General features: G+C 52.5%; 1 protein-coding gene across 1 annotated transcript in view; it reads right to left on the reverse strand.

The window, feature by feature from the left end:
- Positions 1-17714, reverse strand: part of CSMD1 (CUB and Sushi multiple domains 1) — a 1728861-nt gene that overhangs the window by 344508 nt on the left and 1366639 nt on the right. The window contains exons 17-21 of the mRNA XM_066382147.1: positions 15519-15706; positions 12054-12242; positions 8771-8887; positions 6025-6240; positions 1295-1483 (exon numbers count right to left, since the gene is read on the reverse strand). Coding sequence (XP_066238244.1) covers positions 1295-1483; positions 6025-6240; positions 8771-8887; positions 12054-12242; positions 15519-15706 — 899 coding nt within the window. The remainder of the gene's footprint in view (positions 1-1294; positions 1484-6024; positions 6241-8770; positions 8888-12053; positions 12243-15518; positions 15707-17714) is intronic.

Raw genomic sequence — 17714 nt, forward strand, 5'->3', positions numbered from 1 at the left:
ACCTCCCGACCTCCTCAAGGACACGCTGGCAAAGCGCGTCCAGCATGCAGAGGTCCACAGGGCCCGCGCTGCAGGAGGGCGCGAGTCGGCCAGTCAGACTGAAGGACACACGCTACAGTTGTCTGTGGTCACTACCACTACACGAGGAGACTCCGTTTCTCCTCAGCATCACCATCGAAGGGGGTGTGAAACAGTGTGTTGGGGTGTGGTGTGATTGCAACCAGCATGGGAGGGCTGGCATGATTATGGAGTGTCAGATGTGGTGTGATTACAGCATGTTAGGGCTGGTGTGATTATAGTACGTTACAGGTGGTGTAATACAATGTGGCATGGCTGTTGTGATACAATGAGTCGGGTGGTGTGATTACAGCATGTCAAGGCTAGTGTGATGACAGTATATTACAGGTGGTATGACACAATATGGCATGGCTATTATGATACAATGTGTCAGGTGGTATGATAACAGTGTGTTGGGGTGTGATTACAGTAAGTTAGAGGTGGTGTGATACAGTGTGGCATGGCTGTTGTGATATAATGTGTCGGGTGGTGTGATGACAGCATATTGTGGTGTGATTATAGCATGTCAGGGCTGGTGTGATTACAGTATGTTACAGGTGGTGTGATACAATGTGGCATGGCTGTTGTGATACAATGTGTCAGGTGGTGTGATAACAGTGTATCATGGTGTGATTACAGCATGTCAGGGGTGGTGTGATACAATGTGTCAGGTGGTGTGATAACAGTGTATCACGGTGTGATTACAGCATGTCAGGGGTGGTGTGATACAACGTGTCAGGTGGTGTGATAACAGTGTATCACGGTGTGATTACAGCATGTCAGGGGTGGTGTGATACAATGTAGCAGGGCTGTTGTGATACAATGTGGCAGGGCTGTTGTGATACAATGTGTCAGGTGGTGGGATTACAGTGTATCAGGGTGTGATGACAGCATATCAGAGCTGGTGTGATCATAGTATTTACAGCTGTTAGGATACAATGTGTCAGCTGGTGTGATTACAGTGTATCAGGGTGTGATGACAGCATGTCAGGGGTGGTGTGATTATAGCATGGTTTCCAGTGGCCACTTTGCCTCTTTCCTCCCTTAAAATATGACAGACACTTGAGTTTCGCTGTCCTTTCACTGTGAAATTTTAGCGCTGACAGGAGCCGACCTCGCTCCAGGCGAGACGACTGCAGCCAGGAGGGTTCCCGGGAGCAGAGGGGCCCTGGCCCTCCTCCCGCAGCCCGGGCCCTGTCCCCGCTGATGAATGGAATGAAAGCGTGTGACCACCTACCCACACACCTTGGCAGAGGTGCGCTCCACACACGGCGGCCCCCACCCAGGCACGCAAGCTTGGTGGCACCTTCTAGGCGATAGCCGGGGAAGCAGGAGAACGTCAGCGTGTCCCCCACGCCGAACTGGAACCCGATCCTGCGGCTGAAGGCGGGGACGCCGGGGTCGTCACAGGGCTCCAGGTCGTACTCTGAGACACAGAGAGAGAGCAGAGCTGGGGGAACCTGGGCGGACACTCAGAACCTCTTCTCCAAGACAAAACAACACGTGGTTAGAGACACGTCGGTGCACACACGCTCGTTCACAGGGTCTGCTGCAGCTCGAGGCGGGCACTGTCCTTTATAACTGGGAGCTCTCTCACAACAAATGGCGTGAACATCAGTATTTTTTAAATAGACCCATCAGAAAAAATGTCACTTGAACAGTATGAAGTTACTTTACTATTTCTAATTGCTAACTTTAGCCACTGTCCTCTTCTCAAAGGGTCTCTGAGTAACGGAGACATGGACTATGAAATACTAGCAGACCCCGACAGCGAGTGGCGCTGGTGGAAGTCCTTCTGTGACCCACATCCCTGCCAAACACAGCTCCTTGTGGAGCCGCAGAACTCCCCCTTCCTGTCCCGTCTTCCATCTGGGAGCCACGTTCTACGGAAACGTCATGGCAACCATCCTACTGGCTCCTAGAAACTTAGGAAACTGCTCAGGAAGGACGGGCCAGTCAGCCTTCAAGTGTGGGCACTGGGGAGAGTGGGGACCGTGCAGGACTCCTTGTGACACACTGAGACATGGGGGTCTTCTCCACGGTGCTCGAGTTAGTGTCTGGGGCGGGGCGGGGGGGGCTGACTGGGAGACGTCCTCAGGAAACAAGGCTTTCATAAAACCTCTGAGAAAGGCAGGAACTAACTGGACTAACAGGAGAATGGCAAAAAAGCAGGCATACAAGCATACTAATGTCTAAGCAACAAGAGGAAAGTCCCCAGGAGGGCAAGCGCTCCATTTGCATAATGAAGTTTCTACTTATCTGAACACTTAGCAGTCAAGTGCTTCCTATTAGTGTCACCGTGATGGTGTGCAGCCCGGTCTCAAGGGGAAATTTCCCCAGAGGGAGCGATTCCTTTAGCTTTATCTAAGGAGCACATCCACTTTTAAAATGGGCTTTGCACAAAGATGTATTTTTTTTAAGGACACTGCCTGAGCGTGTGTCTGACACAATACTGATGGAACTGAACACATGAGCAAACGGATCCTTCCACGTGTTCGAAACTGTTACCCTGTGAACTGTAACATTTGGCAGGATTTTCAAACCTCTCCGCCCTCCACACCCAAGGCTACGAAGACCCTGAAAAGTCCAGTCCTTTTTTTTTTTTAACCTGGCATTTGCTTGCTTGTGTTTAGGAAATTTACAAAAACAGAGAGCTCCGGAGCTTAGATACGATACTCGGGAATCAGAGGGCGGATGGACGGCGAGCTCTGAGCCGGGAGCAGCAGGGTGAGACACGGGGAAGCGCGTAGACCCGAGAGAGGTGTCTGCAGCACGGCCCTGAGCTCGGTGCCACCCCGGCTCCCTCTGCCCTGGAGGACTCTAGCTCGGTGCCATCCCTCACACCCTCTGCCCTGGAGGACTCTAGCTCGGTGCCATCCCTCACACCCTCTGCCCTGGAGGACTCTAGCTCGGCGCCATCCCGGCTCCCTCTGCCCTGGAGGACTCTAGCTCGGTGCCACCCCGGCTCCCTCTGCCCTGGAGGACTCTAGCTCGGCGCCATCCCTCACACCCTCTGCCCTGGAGGACTCTAGCTCGGTGCCATCCCTCACACCCTCTGCCCTGGAGGACTCTAGCTCGGTGCCATCCCTCACTCCCTCTGCCCTGGAGGACTCTAGCTCGGTGCCATCCCTCACTCCCTCTGCCCTGGAGGACTCTAGCTCGGTGCCATCCCTCACACCCTCTGCCCTGGAGGACTCTAGCTCGGTGCCATCCCTCACACCCTCTGCCCTGGAGGACTCTAGCTCGGTGCCATCCCGCACACCCTCTGCCCTGGAGGACTCTAGCTCGGTGCCATCCCTCACACCCTCTGCCCTGGAGGACTCTAGCTCGGTGCCATCCCTCACTCCCTCTGCCCTGGAGGACTCTAGCTCGGTGCCATCCCTCACACCCTCTGCCCTGGAGGACTCTAGCTCGGTGCCATCCCTCACACCCTCTGCCCTGGAGGACTCTAGCTCGGTGCCATCCCTCACACCCTCTGCCCTGGAGGACTCTAGCTCGGTGCCATCCCTCACACCCTCTGCCCTGGAGGACTCTAGCTCTGTGTCGTCCTGGCTCCCTCTGCCCTGGAGGACTCTAGCTCGGTGCCATCCCTCACACCCTCTGCCCTGGAGGACTCTAGCTCGGTGCCATCCCTCACTCCCTCTGCCCTGGAGGACTCTAGCTCTGTGTCGTCCTGGCTCCCTCTGCCCTGGAGGACTCTAGCTCGGCGCCATCTCGGCTCCCTCTGCCCTGGAGGACTCTAGCTCTGTGTCGTCCTGGCTCCCTCTGCCCTGGAGGACTCTAGCTCGGTGCCATCCCTCACTCCCTCTGCCCTGGAGGACTCTAGCTCGGTGCCATCCCTCACACCCTCTGCCCTGGAGGACTCTAACTCAGTGCCATCCCTCACACCCTCTGCCCTGGAGGACTCTAGCTTGGTGCCATCCCTCACACCCTCTGTCCTGGAGGACTCTAACTTGGTGCCATCCCTCACACCCTCTGCCCTGGAGGACTCTAACTCGGCACCATCCCGGCTCCCTCTGCCCTGGAGGACTCTAGCTCAGCTCATCGTGGGTGGTGAAGGAAGTGGGTAAGAGGGCAGGGGCGTTGTCACAGGCCATGCTGACCAAGTGCCACCACGGAAGACTCTATCCAGAGTGGGGAAGCATTTAGGTATCAGTGGTTAGGAAGGTTTAAGTCTCTAATACACGAAGTGGCCAATTTTATGATTACCACTGATGACGGCAAATGACCACGGAACCAAGCAGTCTATCCTCAAAGCTTGCCTAATCCAGTGAAACACCAGAGAAGAAAAAATCAGCTGAGTCAGATTAAAATCAAGGGCAGCTGCTCATCACTGCTGGGAGGGCACAGCTGTCCGGAGCATCATACAGGCGGGTGAGACTTGATCTTTGAGAGAGTACTTCACACTCGTCAATCACGCCTCCAGGAGGCTGAAAAGAAGGATGGCTTCTCGTTTTGTATATTGTTGGTGGCCGTGCACCAGGTAGTAAGTAACGAATGCCGATGAGGTGCCAGGTGTGGGGACGCAGGCGCTGTCAGGAACGTGGAGGGTCCGGGTCACAAACCTCCCATCGGGGCGTCAGTGTCAGAGCAGGAGATGCCGGAAGTGCTCCGACGTCAGAACGAAGGCTCCTCTATGCGGCATCTGACGTCACTAAGGAACTTACAGGAGCCGATGTGTGGAGGAGACCCTGTGCTGACGGATGCAGGAGCCACCTTGTGAAAACGACGTTCACTCAGGGCCGTGAGGGGCGGGGCGGGGACACGTTCCCTTTCAGAGCATCGCAGACACTGCGCAGGCGCAGGAGCACGGCCGCCGCAGCCCGGGCCTCGGCCCCGCGGGAGTCCCGTCCCGTGGGCGCTGCGGGCGCAGGAACACGGCTGCCGCAGCCCGGGCCTCAGCCCCACGCGGGAGTCCCTGTCCCGTGGGCGGTGCGGGCGCAGGAACACGGCCGCCGCAGCCCGGCCTCGGCCCCGCAGGGGGTCCCGTCCCGTGGGCGGTGCGGGCGCAGGAACACGGCCGCCGCATTCTGGGCCTCGGCCCCGCAGGAGTCCCTGTCCCGTGGGCGGTGCGGGCGCAGGAACACGGCCGCCGCAGCCCGGCCTCGGCCCCGCGGGAGTCCCGTCCCGTGGGCGGTGCGGGCGCAGGAACACGGCTGCCGCAGCCCGGGCCTCGGCCCCACGCGGGAGTCCCGTCCCGTGGGCGGTGCGGGCGCAGGAACACGGCTGCCGCAGCCCGGGCCTCGGCCCCGCGGGAGTCCTGTCCTGTGGGCGGGCTGCCTGCTCCTCGGACCCCAGTCACTCGTGTGTGTGAATCTGTCTCGAACGTGTTTGGTCAGTTAAGTTTGTTCTCGTTTCCATCTCTACAAAAAGTAAATGTTAACACCATGCAAAGAACCATTCAGGTGAAACAACTTCACCACGCCCAGAAGGCCTGAAACTATACACGTAAACCCCTCACCAACGTTATCTGTATAATGTAACAACAACAACGAAGGTTACTGGGTGTTGGAGCAGCGATGTGTTCTGTGCGGTTGTGCTGACGCAGACCCAGTCTCATTCTCGTTTGCGTGTGTTCATCCTCGTTTCCAAACTAAACGTGAATCCAAGCACGACCTCCATCCGCTGGGCTGGCAGGAGGTCCCCAGACGATGAGAGCCCAGAGGTCCCCAGTGTGCCTCCAGCAGGGCTGTGACAACACTGACGACGAGAGTGAGGGAGGAGGCCTTCCAGGAAACAGACCTCACAACTCTCCCGAGTGTCGGCAAAGCGGTGTTTTCCGGACGACACGCAGACGGCGCTTTTCTCGTTTCAAAGACGTTCAGCCTCCTCCTCCCACCAACTAATGCTTATCTGTCAGCTCTGCCGGCCACTCAGTGTAATCACGTACACACCCACACGCGTGCACACACACGCACGCCCACACGGCACTGCTGTGACCAGACCCGGCGGGAGAGCCCCACACACCTGAGAACGTGATGTTGAAGCCCTCGTAGGAGATGGAGAAGTCCGAGATGAACCGCAGCTGGGCCGTGAAGTTCCCGAACAAGCCGGCCTTGATGGTGTGCGGCAGCACCGAGCCCGTGAGCCGGGCCACGGGCTCCGAGAAGCTGCCGTCCTCCGTGACCAGCAGGTAGTCGTGGGAGCTCTCCAGGTGGAAGGTGTGGAACGACATCTGGACGCCTGGAAACCAGGCCGAGAAAGAGGCGTGAGGGCGGGGCAGCGGGGTGGGGGCAGGGAAGGGCGACCCCTCCGGCCTGCAGAGGGCGGGACAGCAGGGTGGGCGCAGGGAAGGGCGATCCCTCCGGCCTGCAGAGGGCGGGGCAGCGGGGTGGGGGCAGGGAAGGGCGACCCCTCCGGCCTGCAGAGGGCGGGACAGCAGGGTGGGGGCAGGGAAGGGCGACCCCTCCGGCCTGCAGAGGCCGGGTTCGCCGTCGGACGCAAACCTGACGCTCGCTGAAGTTTGGACAAGATACAGACAGTGATGAGAAAGAGAGTGACCTTAGAAATGAAGAAAGTAAGTGCGATGAACTGCAACAATGAACACATGCTTCAGTGTATGTGAGTCAAGATATAGATTAGTGTAGATAGAGACACTGATACATAGTATACTGTATACATAGACAGATACAGCTATAGACAGACAGATGCAGACACAGATGTAGACATAGAGACATCAGGTGACATTGGCACAGACATAGACACAGACCTAGATAGAGACACAGCTGTGTAGAGAGCTACAGACACAGATAGTGATACAGACACAGACCTAGATAGAGACACAGCTATGTAGATAGCTACAGACACAGACAGTGATACAGACACAGACATAGAGACACAGCTGTGTAGATAGCTACAGACACAGACAGTGATACAGACATAGAGACACAGCTGTGTAGAGAGCTACAGACACAGACAGTGATACAGACACAGACATATAGACACAGCTGTGTAGATAGCTACAGACACAGACAGTGATACAGACACAGACATATAGACACAGCTGTGTAGAGAGCTACAGACACAGACAGTGATACAGACACAGACCTAGAGACACAGCTGTGTAGAGAGCTACAGACACAGACAGTGATATAGACACAGACATAGAGACACAGCTGTGTAGAGAGCTACAGACACAGACAGTGATACAGACACAGACATAGAGACACAGCTGTGTAGAGAGCTACAGACACAGACAGTGATACAGACACAGACATAGAGACACAGCTGTGTAGAGAGCTACAGACACAGACAGTGATACAGACACAGACCTAGATAGAGACACAGCTGTGTAGATAGCTACAGACACAGACAGTGATACAGACACAGACCTAGATAGAGACACAGCTGTGTAGATAGCTACAGACACAGACAGTGATACAGACACAGACATAGAGACACAGCTGTGTAGAGAGCTACAGACACAGACAGTGATACAGACACAGACCTAGATAGAGACACAGCTGTGTAGAGAGCTACAGACACAGACAGTGATACAGACACAGACCTAGATAGAGACACAGCTGTGTAGAGAGCTACAGACACAGACAGTGATACAGACACAGACATAGAGACACAGCTGTGTAGAGAGCTACAGACACAGACAGTGATACAGACACAGACATATAGACACAGAGAAGTAAAACACAGCAGGCGTTTATAATCATCTGCATGAAGAACGGCCCCTAGACCCTTACGCAGACCTTTGGGAATGGAGGACGAGATAACTTTTCCATTTACATTAAACAACTGCCCTCTAGAGAATCTCAGCTAGGGTGCCCAGCACACAGTCACGCAACTGAGGGGAGACGTCTTCAAAAATCAGAGTTTATCTGCTTCTAATTCTTGTGTTCTCTGATCAGCCACACCCACACAGTATAGTTTCTGGATAACCAGAACCAAATACATAAAATTCACTATGACTGGGTTCTCTTTGATAAAATTACTTATATTTATGATGACAACACCTTGGCCACTCATAATTTGTTTCTCTTTTTGTTCTCCATTTTCTTCAAGGCAAAACACTCTTCTTTAAAACGCATTTCTGAGGGCACCGTGTAACTCATCACAACGTAACAGAACAAGCCACATCGAGCAGAGTTCATGTGATCAAAGTGCCAAATTATTTTGTTTAAAATGACAAGTTTAGATACACAAAAGTTAAAAAAAAAAAAAAAAAAAAAGCAGGAGACGTTCCTAAATCAAGTGTTCATGAACGACGTTTCTTGTAGAAAATGAACACTCTCCTGGTCTTGAGCATGCTCGTCTATAAAGTGAGTCACCCTGGGTTATGTGAAGACACAGGATCTATGATGGTGACGATGTCGGGTGACTTAGATGACAAGGCGGGAAGAAAGGTATCTATTGTGAAAGTCAGAAAGTTCATTTCTTCTTATTTCCTTTTATTTACTCAATAGTCATATTTTATTCACTCTATGCCTCATTTTCTGACCCTAATTCCTACTTTTCAAGCTCATATTCACACGCATCCATCCAGGCAATCTGATAAACAGAGTGAAGAAAAATCGACATTTGCTGGTAGCACTAATTGTTTCAAGTCCATTGTCCTTCTAAATCATATAAAATGTAAAAACTAACAGATACACATGTGATGAAATCTGTTATTTTACTCACTCTTACATTACTACCTACCCCCCCTTACTTCTATCTGGTTAGTTATTCTGTCTGGTTGAGATCCGTGTCACAGTCTTACCTTTTCCATGAGACACTTCGATGGTCCAGGTGCAGTTCAGGGAGTTTGGGTAGAAGTCTGGAAACCCGGGCGAGAGGACCGTCCCGCTCTTTCCATGGATGTAGCCTCCACACAGGGCTTCAGAGTGAGAGAGAGTGTTACTGTGGTGCCCGCGCACGACTGCCAGAGTACAACACGTTTCAAGTGCCACTGAATGTGCCAGGCAATTTAGGAATATTTAATATCACCTCCAGGAACACTAACACAAAACCAAAACTTTATCTCGTAACTGTAATACGCCAGTTCATCGACAGTTTCCCAAATCGTACAAAACCCAGAAAAGTGACAGAGGAAGGCACGGCCGCTAAAGCAGAGCCCACCTTGTGACGGCAATTTATGTGTTGACTCGACCAGGCTGCCCACACATGTGGTCAAACATTACTCTGGCTGTGTCCGTGAGGGTGTGTTTAGACGAGATTAACACTGACTCAGCAGACAGGGTAAAGCAGATTGCCCTCCCTGATGTGGGTGGGCCTCGTCCAATCAGTTAAAGGACCTAGAAGAGCAAAAAGGCTGAACCTCGGCCCTGGCCAGTTGGCTCAGCGGTAGAGCGTCAGCCTGGCGTGCAGGGGTCCCGGGTTCGATTCCTGGCCAGGGCACACAGGAGAAGCGCCCATCTGCTTCTCCCCCCCTCCCCCCCTCCTTCCTCTCTGTCTCTCTCGTCCCGTCCCACAGCCAAGGCTCCATTGGAGCAAGGATGGCCCGGGCGCTGGGGTTGGCTCCTTGGCCTCTGCCCCAGGTGCTAGAGTGGCTCTGGTCGCGACAGAGCGACGCCCCAGAAGAACAGAGCATCGCCCCCTGGTGGGCAGAGTGTTGCCCCTGGTGGGCGTGCTGGGTGGATCCCGGTCGGGCGCATGCGGGAGTCTGTCTGACTGTCTCTCCCCGTTTCCAGCTTCGGAAAAATACAAAAAAAAAAAAAAAAAGGCTGAACCTCTTAAGAACAAGACGGAATCTCTCTCGCCTGACTCCCTGACAACTGGGACATTTCAGATTCATTTTAAATGTCTATAAATAGTTAATAAACATTCAAATTATTTTGAATTAGAGTTCACTGAATTTAAACCTTTATTAGTAGAAAATGTGTACATTTAATTTTCATTCTTCTCATCAAAAACATAGTATAGTATTTCCATTTATTCTGGTATTATCTTGTATTCTATTGTAAACTTCTAGTTTTTAAAAATAAAAATAAACAACATCATTTGTTAAATATGTTTATACCTGGCCTATATCTATATATCTATATCAATAGATATCTATAGATATAGATATATAGATATATATGTTATACCCCATGTGACAATCTGTTGTTATGCTGATGGAGTCCCCTCCTGAACCCTTATTATTGCTAAAAGTTTATTTTATTCTCTTCCTAATATTTATATGATCTTATTAAATTTCTTCCTCAGTTAGGATCTTCCAAACAATGTTAAGTAATATTTCTGATGCTGAGTAAGTTGTCCTGTCTTGACTTTCCTGGGCCTTTGTATACTAGTTAAGTATTAATTATGTTTTCAGCAGGTAAACTTATTTATAGTATGGTTTACTAGGTATTTCTTAAAGTGATAAATTATTTTTAAGTTTAAATTCCAATGTTTAAAAGGATGAAAATGAAAAGACACACCTTCCCAGAATGACTTTTGCAAACCACTGTCCCAAGTCTTTGCTTCCTCTCACTTGCTTTTGCGTGCGGGCAGTCACCTCTGATAAATCACCACACAGGGACCGTGCGGGCTAGACACTCATAGTTCATGGTGTAGATTCATATATATTTACATATTATATATACTGTATTTTTCTGGATGATGTCTGCCACATTCTTTCACCGAATTGACATATGACTAGAGTTAGGAATATATATATATATTTGACGAATCATTAAGTTCCTAGTCATCTGCTGCAGTGCATATACTTCTATACGAATAGCTCATATGAGATTAGTAAATAGGAAAATGGTGTCAAAACAGTGAAAAAATCATCTGTGTGTGCACACCACTTTTTCACCCGACCACTGCCCAGTGTGGACCAGCAGCCCGGCTCTGCTGTCTGCCCACTCCCTGCGTCCTGAGACAGCCTCTAGCCACTCTACGCTGCCCGCCCCCACCTTGCAGGTTCTCTCTCCAAGTCCCTGCTACCGTTTGGGTTCATCCTGCTGACCGAGGTCAGAGAGCTTGACCCTGTGCAGCCTGCACGCCCCATCAGCCCAACTGCTTGTGGCGCCTCCCTGCAGAGAGGCAAGGTCAAGGCGTTTCATGAATGCATACACTGGGCTTGAATGGAAAGGGTTCGCCTGCACAAAACACTGAAAATGCAAATATATATATTTTTTCTTTTAAAGATTTTCATTTATTCATTTTGAGAGAGAGAGAGAGAGAGAGAGGAGGAGGAGCAGGAAGCATCAACTCCCCTATGTGCCTTGACCAGGCAAGCCCAGGGTTTTGAACCAGCGACCTCAGCATTCCAGGGTGATGCTTTGTCCTCTGCACCACCACAGGTCAGGCTAATATATATATCCTTTTACACAGAACCAGTGTTACACTGTGGTTATAGCCACAGCCAAAGGCAAAGCCCTGACTTCGGCTTGCAAACCATTACAGGTAGCATATGTGTTGACCTTGTTGTTACAACAATACACTGAACAACACACAGTCGAGCTACACTGTAACCAGCGTGGTCAGGACTTATCACCCTGAGATTTCCGAGAGCAGATCTGTGCAGGGTACCGGCCATGCTGGGTGTACATAAAGCCCCTTGGGGTCTCCTGCGCGCCGTCTGCCCCTTCCTGGGAGCAGAGCCTGGCCACAGGTGAGGTCAGAGGAAACAGGACAAGCCGCTCAGACCTAGAGGAAGCTCTCTGTCCTGGGTCAGGGTAAAATTAGGACTACAATGTAGTCTCTGCCTGATTTGCTACAATGTCTCACATGCTGGCTTCAGTAAATGCCATGTGCATGTGTACGTTACTCAGCTCGGTACATTTGATAGTTTGGGGAGAATCGTTTGAAGGACAACCCATAATTTCTCTTTTCCTTTCTAAAACAATGCCCTGCCTATTAGAAAAAAAAAAAGTTGTAGGCAGATTTCAAATGTTTAAGAGGGATAGGTTTTAGGGTGCCCACCTCATCAAATGGAAACCCCACTCAGTCGTATCATACCAAACCCTGAAACGCATTTACCGCTCACTCGGTCTCAACTCCCACGCCTCCGCATCTCTTTAGGATGCAGGGCTTCCCCACGCCGCGCCTACCGTCACAGCTGGGCAGCGCGTGGTTCCATTGGTGGTTCCTCTCACACACCAGCGGCTCGTCGTCACTGAGCGTGTACCCAGGGTCGCAGCTGAACGTCACTGTCGACCTGATGCCAAAGTTACTGCCATGCCGGCGGCCATTCACGGGGATCCCCGGGTCGAGACACGAGTCTGATTCCAGAGTCACACCTAAACGCCCAGAGGGAAAAAGATCGTGGTGTGAGGACCCTTCCTGGTCATGCTGTCATCCATGTGAAAGACTCCCAGACACATCAGACCTGCAGAAGTGTGCCAGCGAACTCAATCATCTCCGTCATCCATGTGAAAGACCCCCAGACACATCAGACCTGCAGAAGTGTGCCAGCGAACTCAATCATCTCCGTCATCCCTGTGAAAGACCCCCAGACACATCAGACCTGCAGAAGTGTGCCAGCGAACTCAATCATCCCCATCATCCATGTGAAAGACCCCCAGACACATCAGACCTGCAGAAGTGTGCCAGTGAACTCAATCATCTCCATCATCCATGTGAAAGACCCCCAGACACATCAGACCTGCAGAAGTGTGCCAGCGAACTCAATCGTCTAATTACGAAAAATGGTACGTCTTCTAATATCTGACCATGGTGTGCTGCAGAGACATCTGTCATTGTTATGCTATTGGCCAGATGATACCTCATAGTGCAAACCTGAGTTTTCTTTTCTCCATTTGAAAATCAACAAAGACACACTAAATGAAGCCTCAGTGTCTTCTCCACTTCTATCTCCATCCCGAACCCCCTCCTGCTTTTTATAGTGTATATTGCAGATTCTGTCCAGTCACCCTGCAGGTTTCGGGGAGAGGCGAGCAGACCCCCAAGCCCACACACATACACTGTGTATTAAAACTGCACCAGAGTTTTGATTTTCTAAAATTGCACTCCATAACTCCATCCTTTTTTTTTCTTCTTTCAAATTTGTGCTGAAGTCAGCTGCTTTCAAGATATCTATAATTAGCCTGTGCTAAAAGATGTTCAGAGGTAACGTGTGGTATAAGTAATCATGATCGTGTCATCATAACCACTTCTTTTCCTGTCTCTAACATTCCTCTTTATTATTTTTAGAATAGCACAGATTTTAAAAATAAGAAAAATGGGAAGAAGGAAACAGACGATCATTATGATGTTTCTGAATGCAAAGAAATAAATACATTGTGGCTCTACAGAACCTCACAGTAAGTAAGGTCAGAACATGACAGTTATGACTCAACAGTGACTCTCTCTGCTGGGCAGTGCACCATGCACATTGTCACATGTCATGACTTGGAGAAGGGGGCACCATTCAGGACTCCCTGGGGGGAGGAGACCCTGGGGGGAGGAGACCCTGGGGGGAGGAGACCACCGGAAGCTCCAAGTTCGGACCCCCCGTCAGATCCCATCCTCAGACTCGACGCGGTGCATTTTTCCACAATGAAAGCCACCGTGAGTGACAGATTTCCGTGGGCTCTTTGAGTCCTTCCATCAAACGGTCAAACCTGGGGGTCGTTTTGGACCTTCCAGAACTTCCTGTTGGTTTCAGCATTGCCAGAAGGTGCACATTTGGCACCTGGCATGAGTGCCCCGCACTGCCCACTTTGGTGAAGATGACGGAAAGGCCATCACAGGGCAGCTGCTGGTTTTACGAAAACAAACGGGCAGATCTACTTGAACCCGGGTGACCTCACAGAACACGCTGTCATGTAGCAGGTTAGCAACTGTTTTCCACTATGTCCAACAACTGCCCTTAGATATTTATAACAACTGTTGATGTGAACAGTTCCTGTCACTTCAGCTATGATTTCATTTCCTCTTTAGTTACACATTTTCTGCCCATTAGAACTTGTTTCTGCATCCTAGCCGGTACCAGTCTTTCCCAAATCACATTTTTCTAGCAAAAAACATCACCTAGGATCTATAATCTTAGTGACATGCCCAGGTAGCTCCTTTGGCCAATAGATATATTTTAAAAATCTATTACTACATTCTGTGGTAAAAAGACATTTCATTGCTTTAATTATTTTTTTACTTTACTTTATAATAAACTAGGATGACTTGTGGAGTTTTCAGGTAAACACCCCCCACCCCAGGCTGCTCTCTGGGTCACAAGGGAGAGATCTCAGGACCGCGTGGTGCCAGGTCACCTGCAGGCTGGAAACAAGCCCGTGCGTCCCGGCTGAGCGGGCACCTGGGCGGGGACGAGGACAGGACGAGGACGGGGATGATGATGGGGACGGGGACGGGGACGGGGATGATGATGGGGACGGGGACGAGGATGATGATGGGGATGGGGCGGGGATGATGATGGGGACAGGGATGATGACGGGGACGGGGACGATGATGGGGACGGGGACGGGGATGATGATGGGGACAGGGACGGGGACGGGGATGATGATGGGGACGGGGATGATGATCGGGACGGGGATGATGATGGGGACGGGGACGGGGATGATGATGGGGACGGGGACGGGGATGATGATGGGGACAGGGACAGGGATGATGATGGGGACGGGGACGATGACGGGGACGGGGACGGGGATGATGATGGGGACGGGGACGGAGATGATGATGGGGACGGGGACGATGATGGGGACGGGGACGGGGATGATGATGGGGACAGGGACGGGGACGAGGATGATGACGGGGACGGGGATGACGACGGGGACGGGGACGGGGATGATGACAGGGACGGGGATGGGGATGATGACGGGGATGATGATGGGGACGGGGACGGGGATGATGATGGGGACGGGGACGGGGATGATGACGGGGACGGGGACGGGGATGATGACAGGGACGGGGATGGGGATGATGACGGGGATGATGATGGGGACGGGGACGGGGATGATGATGGGGACGGGGACGGGGATGATGACGGGGACGGGGATGGGGATGATGACGGGGACGGGGATGATGATGGGGACGGGGACGGGGATGATGATGGGGACGGGGATGGGGATGATGACGGGGACGGGGATGATGACGGGGACGGGGACGGGGATGATGACGGGGACGGGGACGGGGATGATGACGGGGACGGGGACGGGGATGATGACGGGGACGGGGATGATGACGGGGATGATGATGGGGACAGGGACAGGGACGGGGATGATGACGGGGATGATGATGGGGACGGGGACGGGGATGATGACAGGGACGGGGACGGGGATGATGACGGGGACGGGGACGGGGATGATGACGGGGACGGGGACGGGGATGATGATGGGGACGGGGACGGGGATGATGACGGGGACGGGGATGATGACGGGGATGATGATGGGGACGGGGACGGGGATGATGACGGGGATGATGATGGGGACGAGGACGGGACGAGGATGATGGGGATGGGGACGGGGATGATGATGGGGACAGGGACGGGGACGGGGATGATGACGGGGACGAGGACAGGGATGATGATGGGGACGGGGACATGGGGGCGCGGATGGACTCACTCTCGTAGCGGATGAGGAAGCCCACGCTGGCCCGGCTGCTGTCCGTGGTGAAGAGCAGGCGCAGGGCGTTGCCGGTGCTGAGGAGGAACTGCGGGGCCTGCGTGCCGTGGTACTCGCCGATCAGCGGGGACGTCCCGGCCGGCCCGTCCCTCACCTCCAGCGTGTCGTAGTTCACCTCCGTCTGGAACCTGCTCGGGTGCGCGGCACACCCGTCGGGGAGAGACGTGGAACCGTCGTGACCCGCAGACCCTCCCGCACAGACTCGAGACCCACACACGCCAACGGGAACAACACGGCCCGGTCCTGTGTACTCACAACTCGGGCAACCTTCACACGTGAGAACGGTCCTCCCTGCTGGAAGGACAGGCCCGCCCCACACCCCTCCCTCCTATGGAATACGCTGTCCCCAGCGTCACAGACACAAAAGGGGGCAGTGAGCTGTGCTAAGAGAACAATACCATCAATCATATTGCTTTCATTAGAAAAGAGACAAAGATCAATGATCAACAGTGGAAAATCTTTCATTATGCATTTTCAGATATTCACAGCACCCCCTGCGTGCCAGGACGGTGGACTCCCTGACATGGGCACAGTGGTGGGAGATGACCTCTTCTAGGAAGCGGGCGAGTCCATGCTCTAGACACGCTTCCTACGGGTGAACCCAGTGCCCCGGCGTGCCATCAGCCCTCCCAGGACGGGAGGAGACCGCGACCACTGACTGTGAGTCTAACGACTTGAAAAGTTAGAGCAGCTTCCAGGAGTCTCGGCTCTCCTTCCGGAAGGACGTTAGCTTCCAGAGACCCTGGCCCAGTGTGGCACTGACCACAGCGGCCGGCACTTGGGTCCCCCTGGACACAGTGAAAGTCCCACTCCTGCGCTGAGATCAGTGGTCCTGGCCCAGCGATCCCGGGCCGCAGTGGTCTGGCCGTGCCCCCAGGGAGCAGCCTGCACATGGCGAGGCCTGGCTCACTCAGGACGTCCAGGAAGAAGACTTCCACGGAGTCCATGCTCTGTGCGGACTCTCACGGCCTGGGAGGAGGACGGGGCCAGGCATGCCTGCTCAGCACCAGGGTGGGAATGACCAACAAGGTGCTGGAACCCTGCTCGCCACGGAATCGTGTATTTCTCTAGTGCACGCGCACAGTGATGTGTTCTTCACACTCGCTTGGGACGGGCCTGTGACCCTCAGACGTCCACAAAGAGGAATTTGAACAACACGTGTTTCCCGTGGCTACCCCGGGAAGAGACCGTGGGCTGGCCATGTGGGCGAACTGTCAGCCTCGGCTTCCGCGGCTCAAATGTTCTCTAAAGACCCTGCCGCTCCTCAGATATCCGAGTTCAAAGTCAAAGAGCCTGGATAAGCATGGGATATATCTCACTTGTAATATCTGCACAAGTTATCACCCCTTCTTTCTTTAAGGACCGCTAGGGTGGACAGAGCACACACTTAGTGTTTCCCCAGGGATTAAGATTATGTGCAAGAATCCAATGTCCAGTCTAGTGGATGCCTCAACCAGAGTAACATCTTTTCTTCTGAGAGGTTACCCTGGGCCGATTACTATTATTCTATCAAAAAATAGTAACATAAGCCCTAATTTCAAATACAAGTGATTACTGAGGGACAAAGCAACTCCTGCTCAAAGCCTTTCCTGCATGGTTAACGTTATTAGAATATTAGAAAAAAAGAAAAAATAAAGTAAGAACATTCAACTCCTTTGAGACTTCGACTACTCTGAACAGTAAACTCCAGAAGCCGCTGTGTCAAGAAGAGGCCGTTGTTAGAGAAATGCCAACCGCTGATTAAAGATTAAGCATGGAACGCCAAACGGGATGCTTCCTGAGGTTTTAAAACTTATGATTCCTTCCATAACGTTTTTGGTTTATAAACTCCAACTTGATTGCATTGTTGAGACAGATGGTAAAATGTTTCATGATGACACATTCAGAGAGCATGACTGTTCTTTAGTTTATTAAATACATGACCCAACAGCCATGCCAAACAGCTCCTCAGGGGCACCTCCTGCATAGGTGACAGGTGACTCACCCGCCACGCCCTCCCTGCCTCCCGTTCCCACAGCCACCACCCGCCCTTGCAGCGGTCACTAAGGGTCTAAGGGAGGTGCCCGGTGCACTCAAAGGAGCACAGTGCATTCCATCTGCAGGTCCAAAGTCCAGGGGGGAGGGGGGCCCCAGGGC

Source organism: Saccopteryx leptura, chromosome 4, assembly GCF_036850995.1.
Source record: "Saccopteryx leptura isolate mSacLep1 chromosome 4, mSacLep1_pri_phased_curated, whole genome shotgun sequence".
Taxonomy (NCBI): Eukaryota; Metazoa; Chordata; class Mammalia; order Chiroptera; family Emballonuridae; genus Saccopteryx; species Saccopteryx leptura.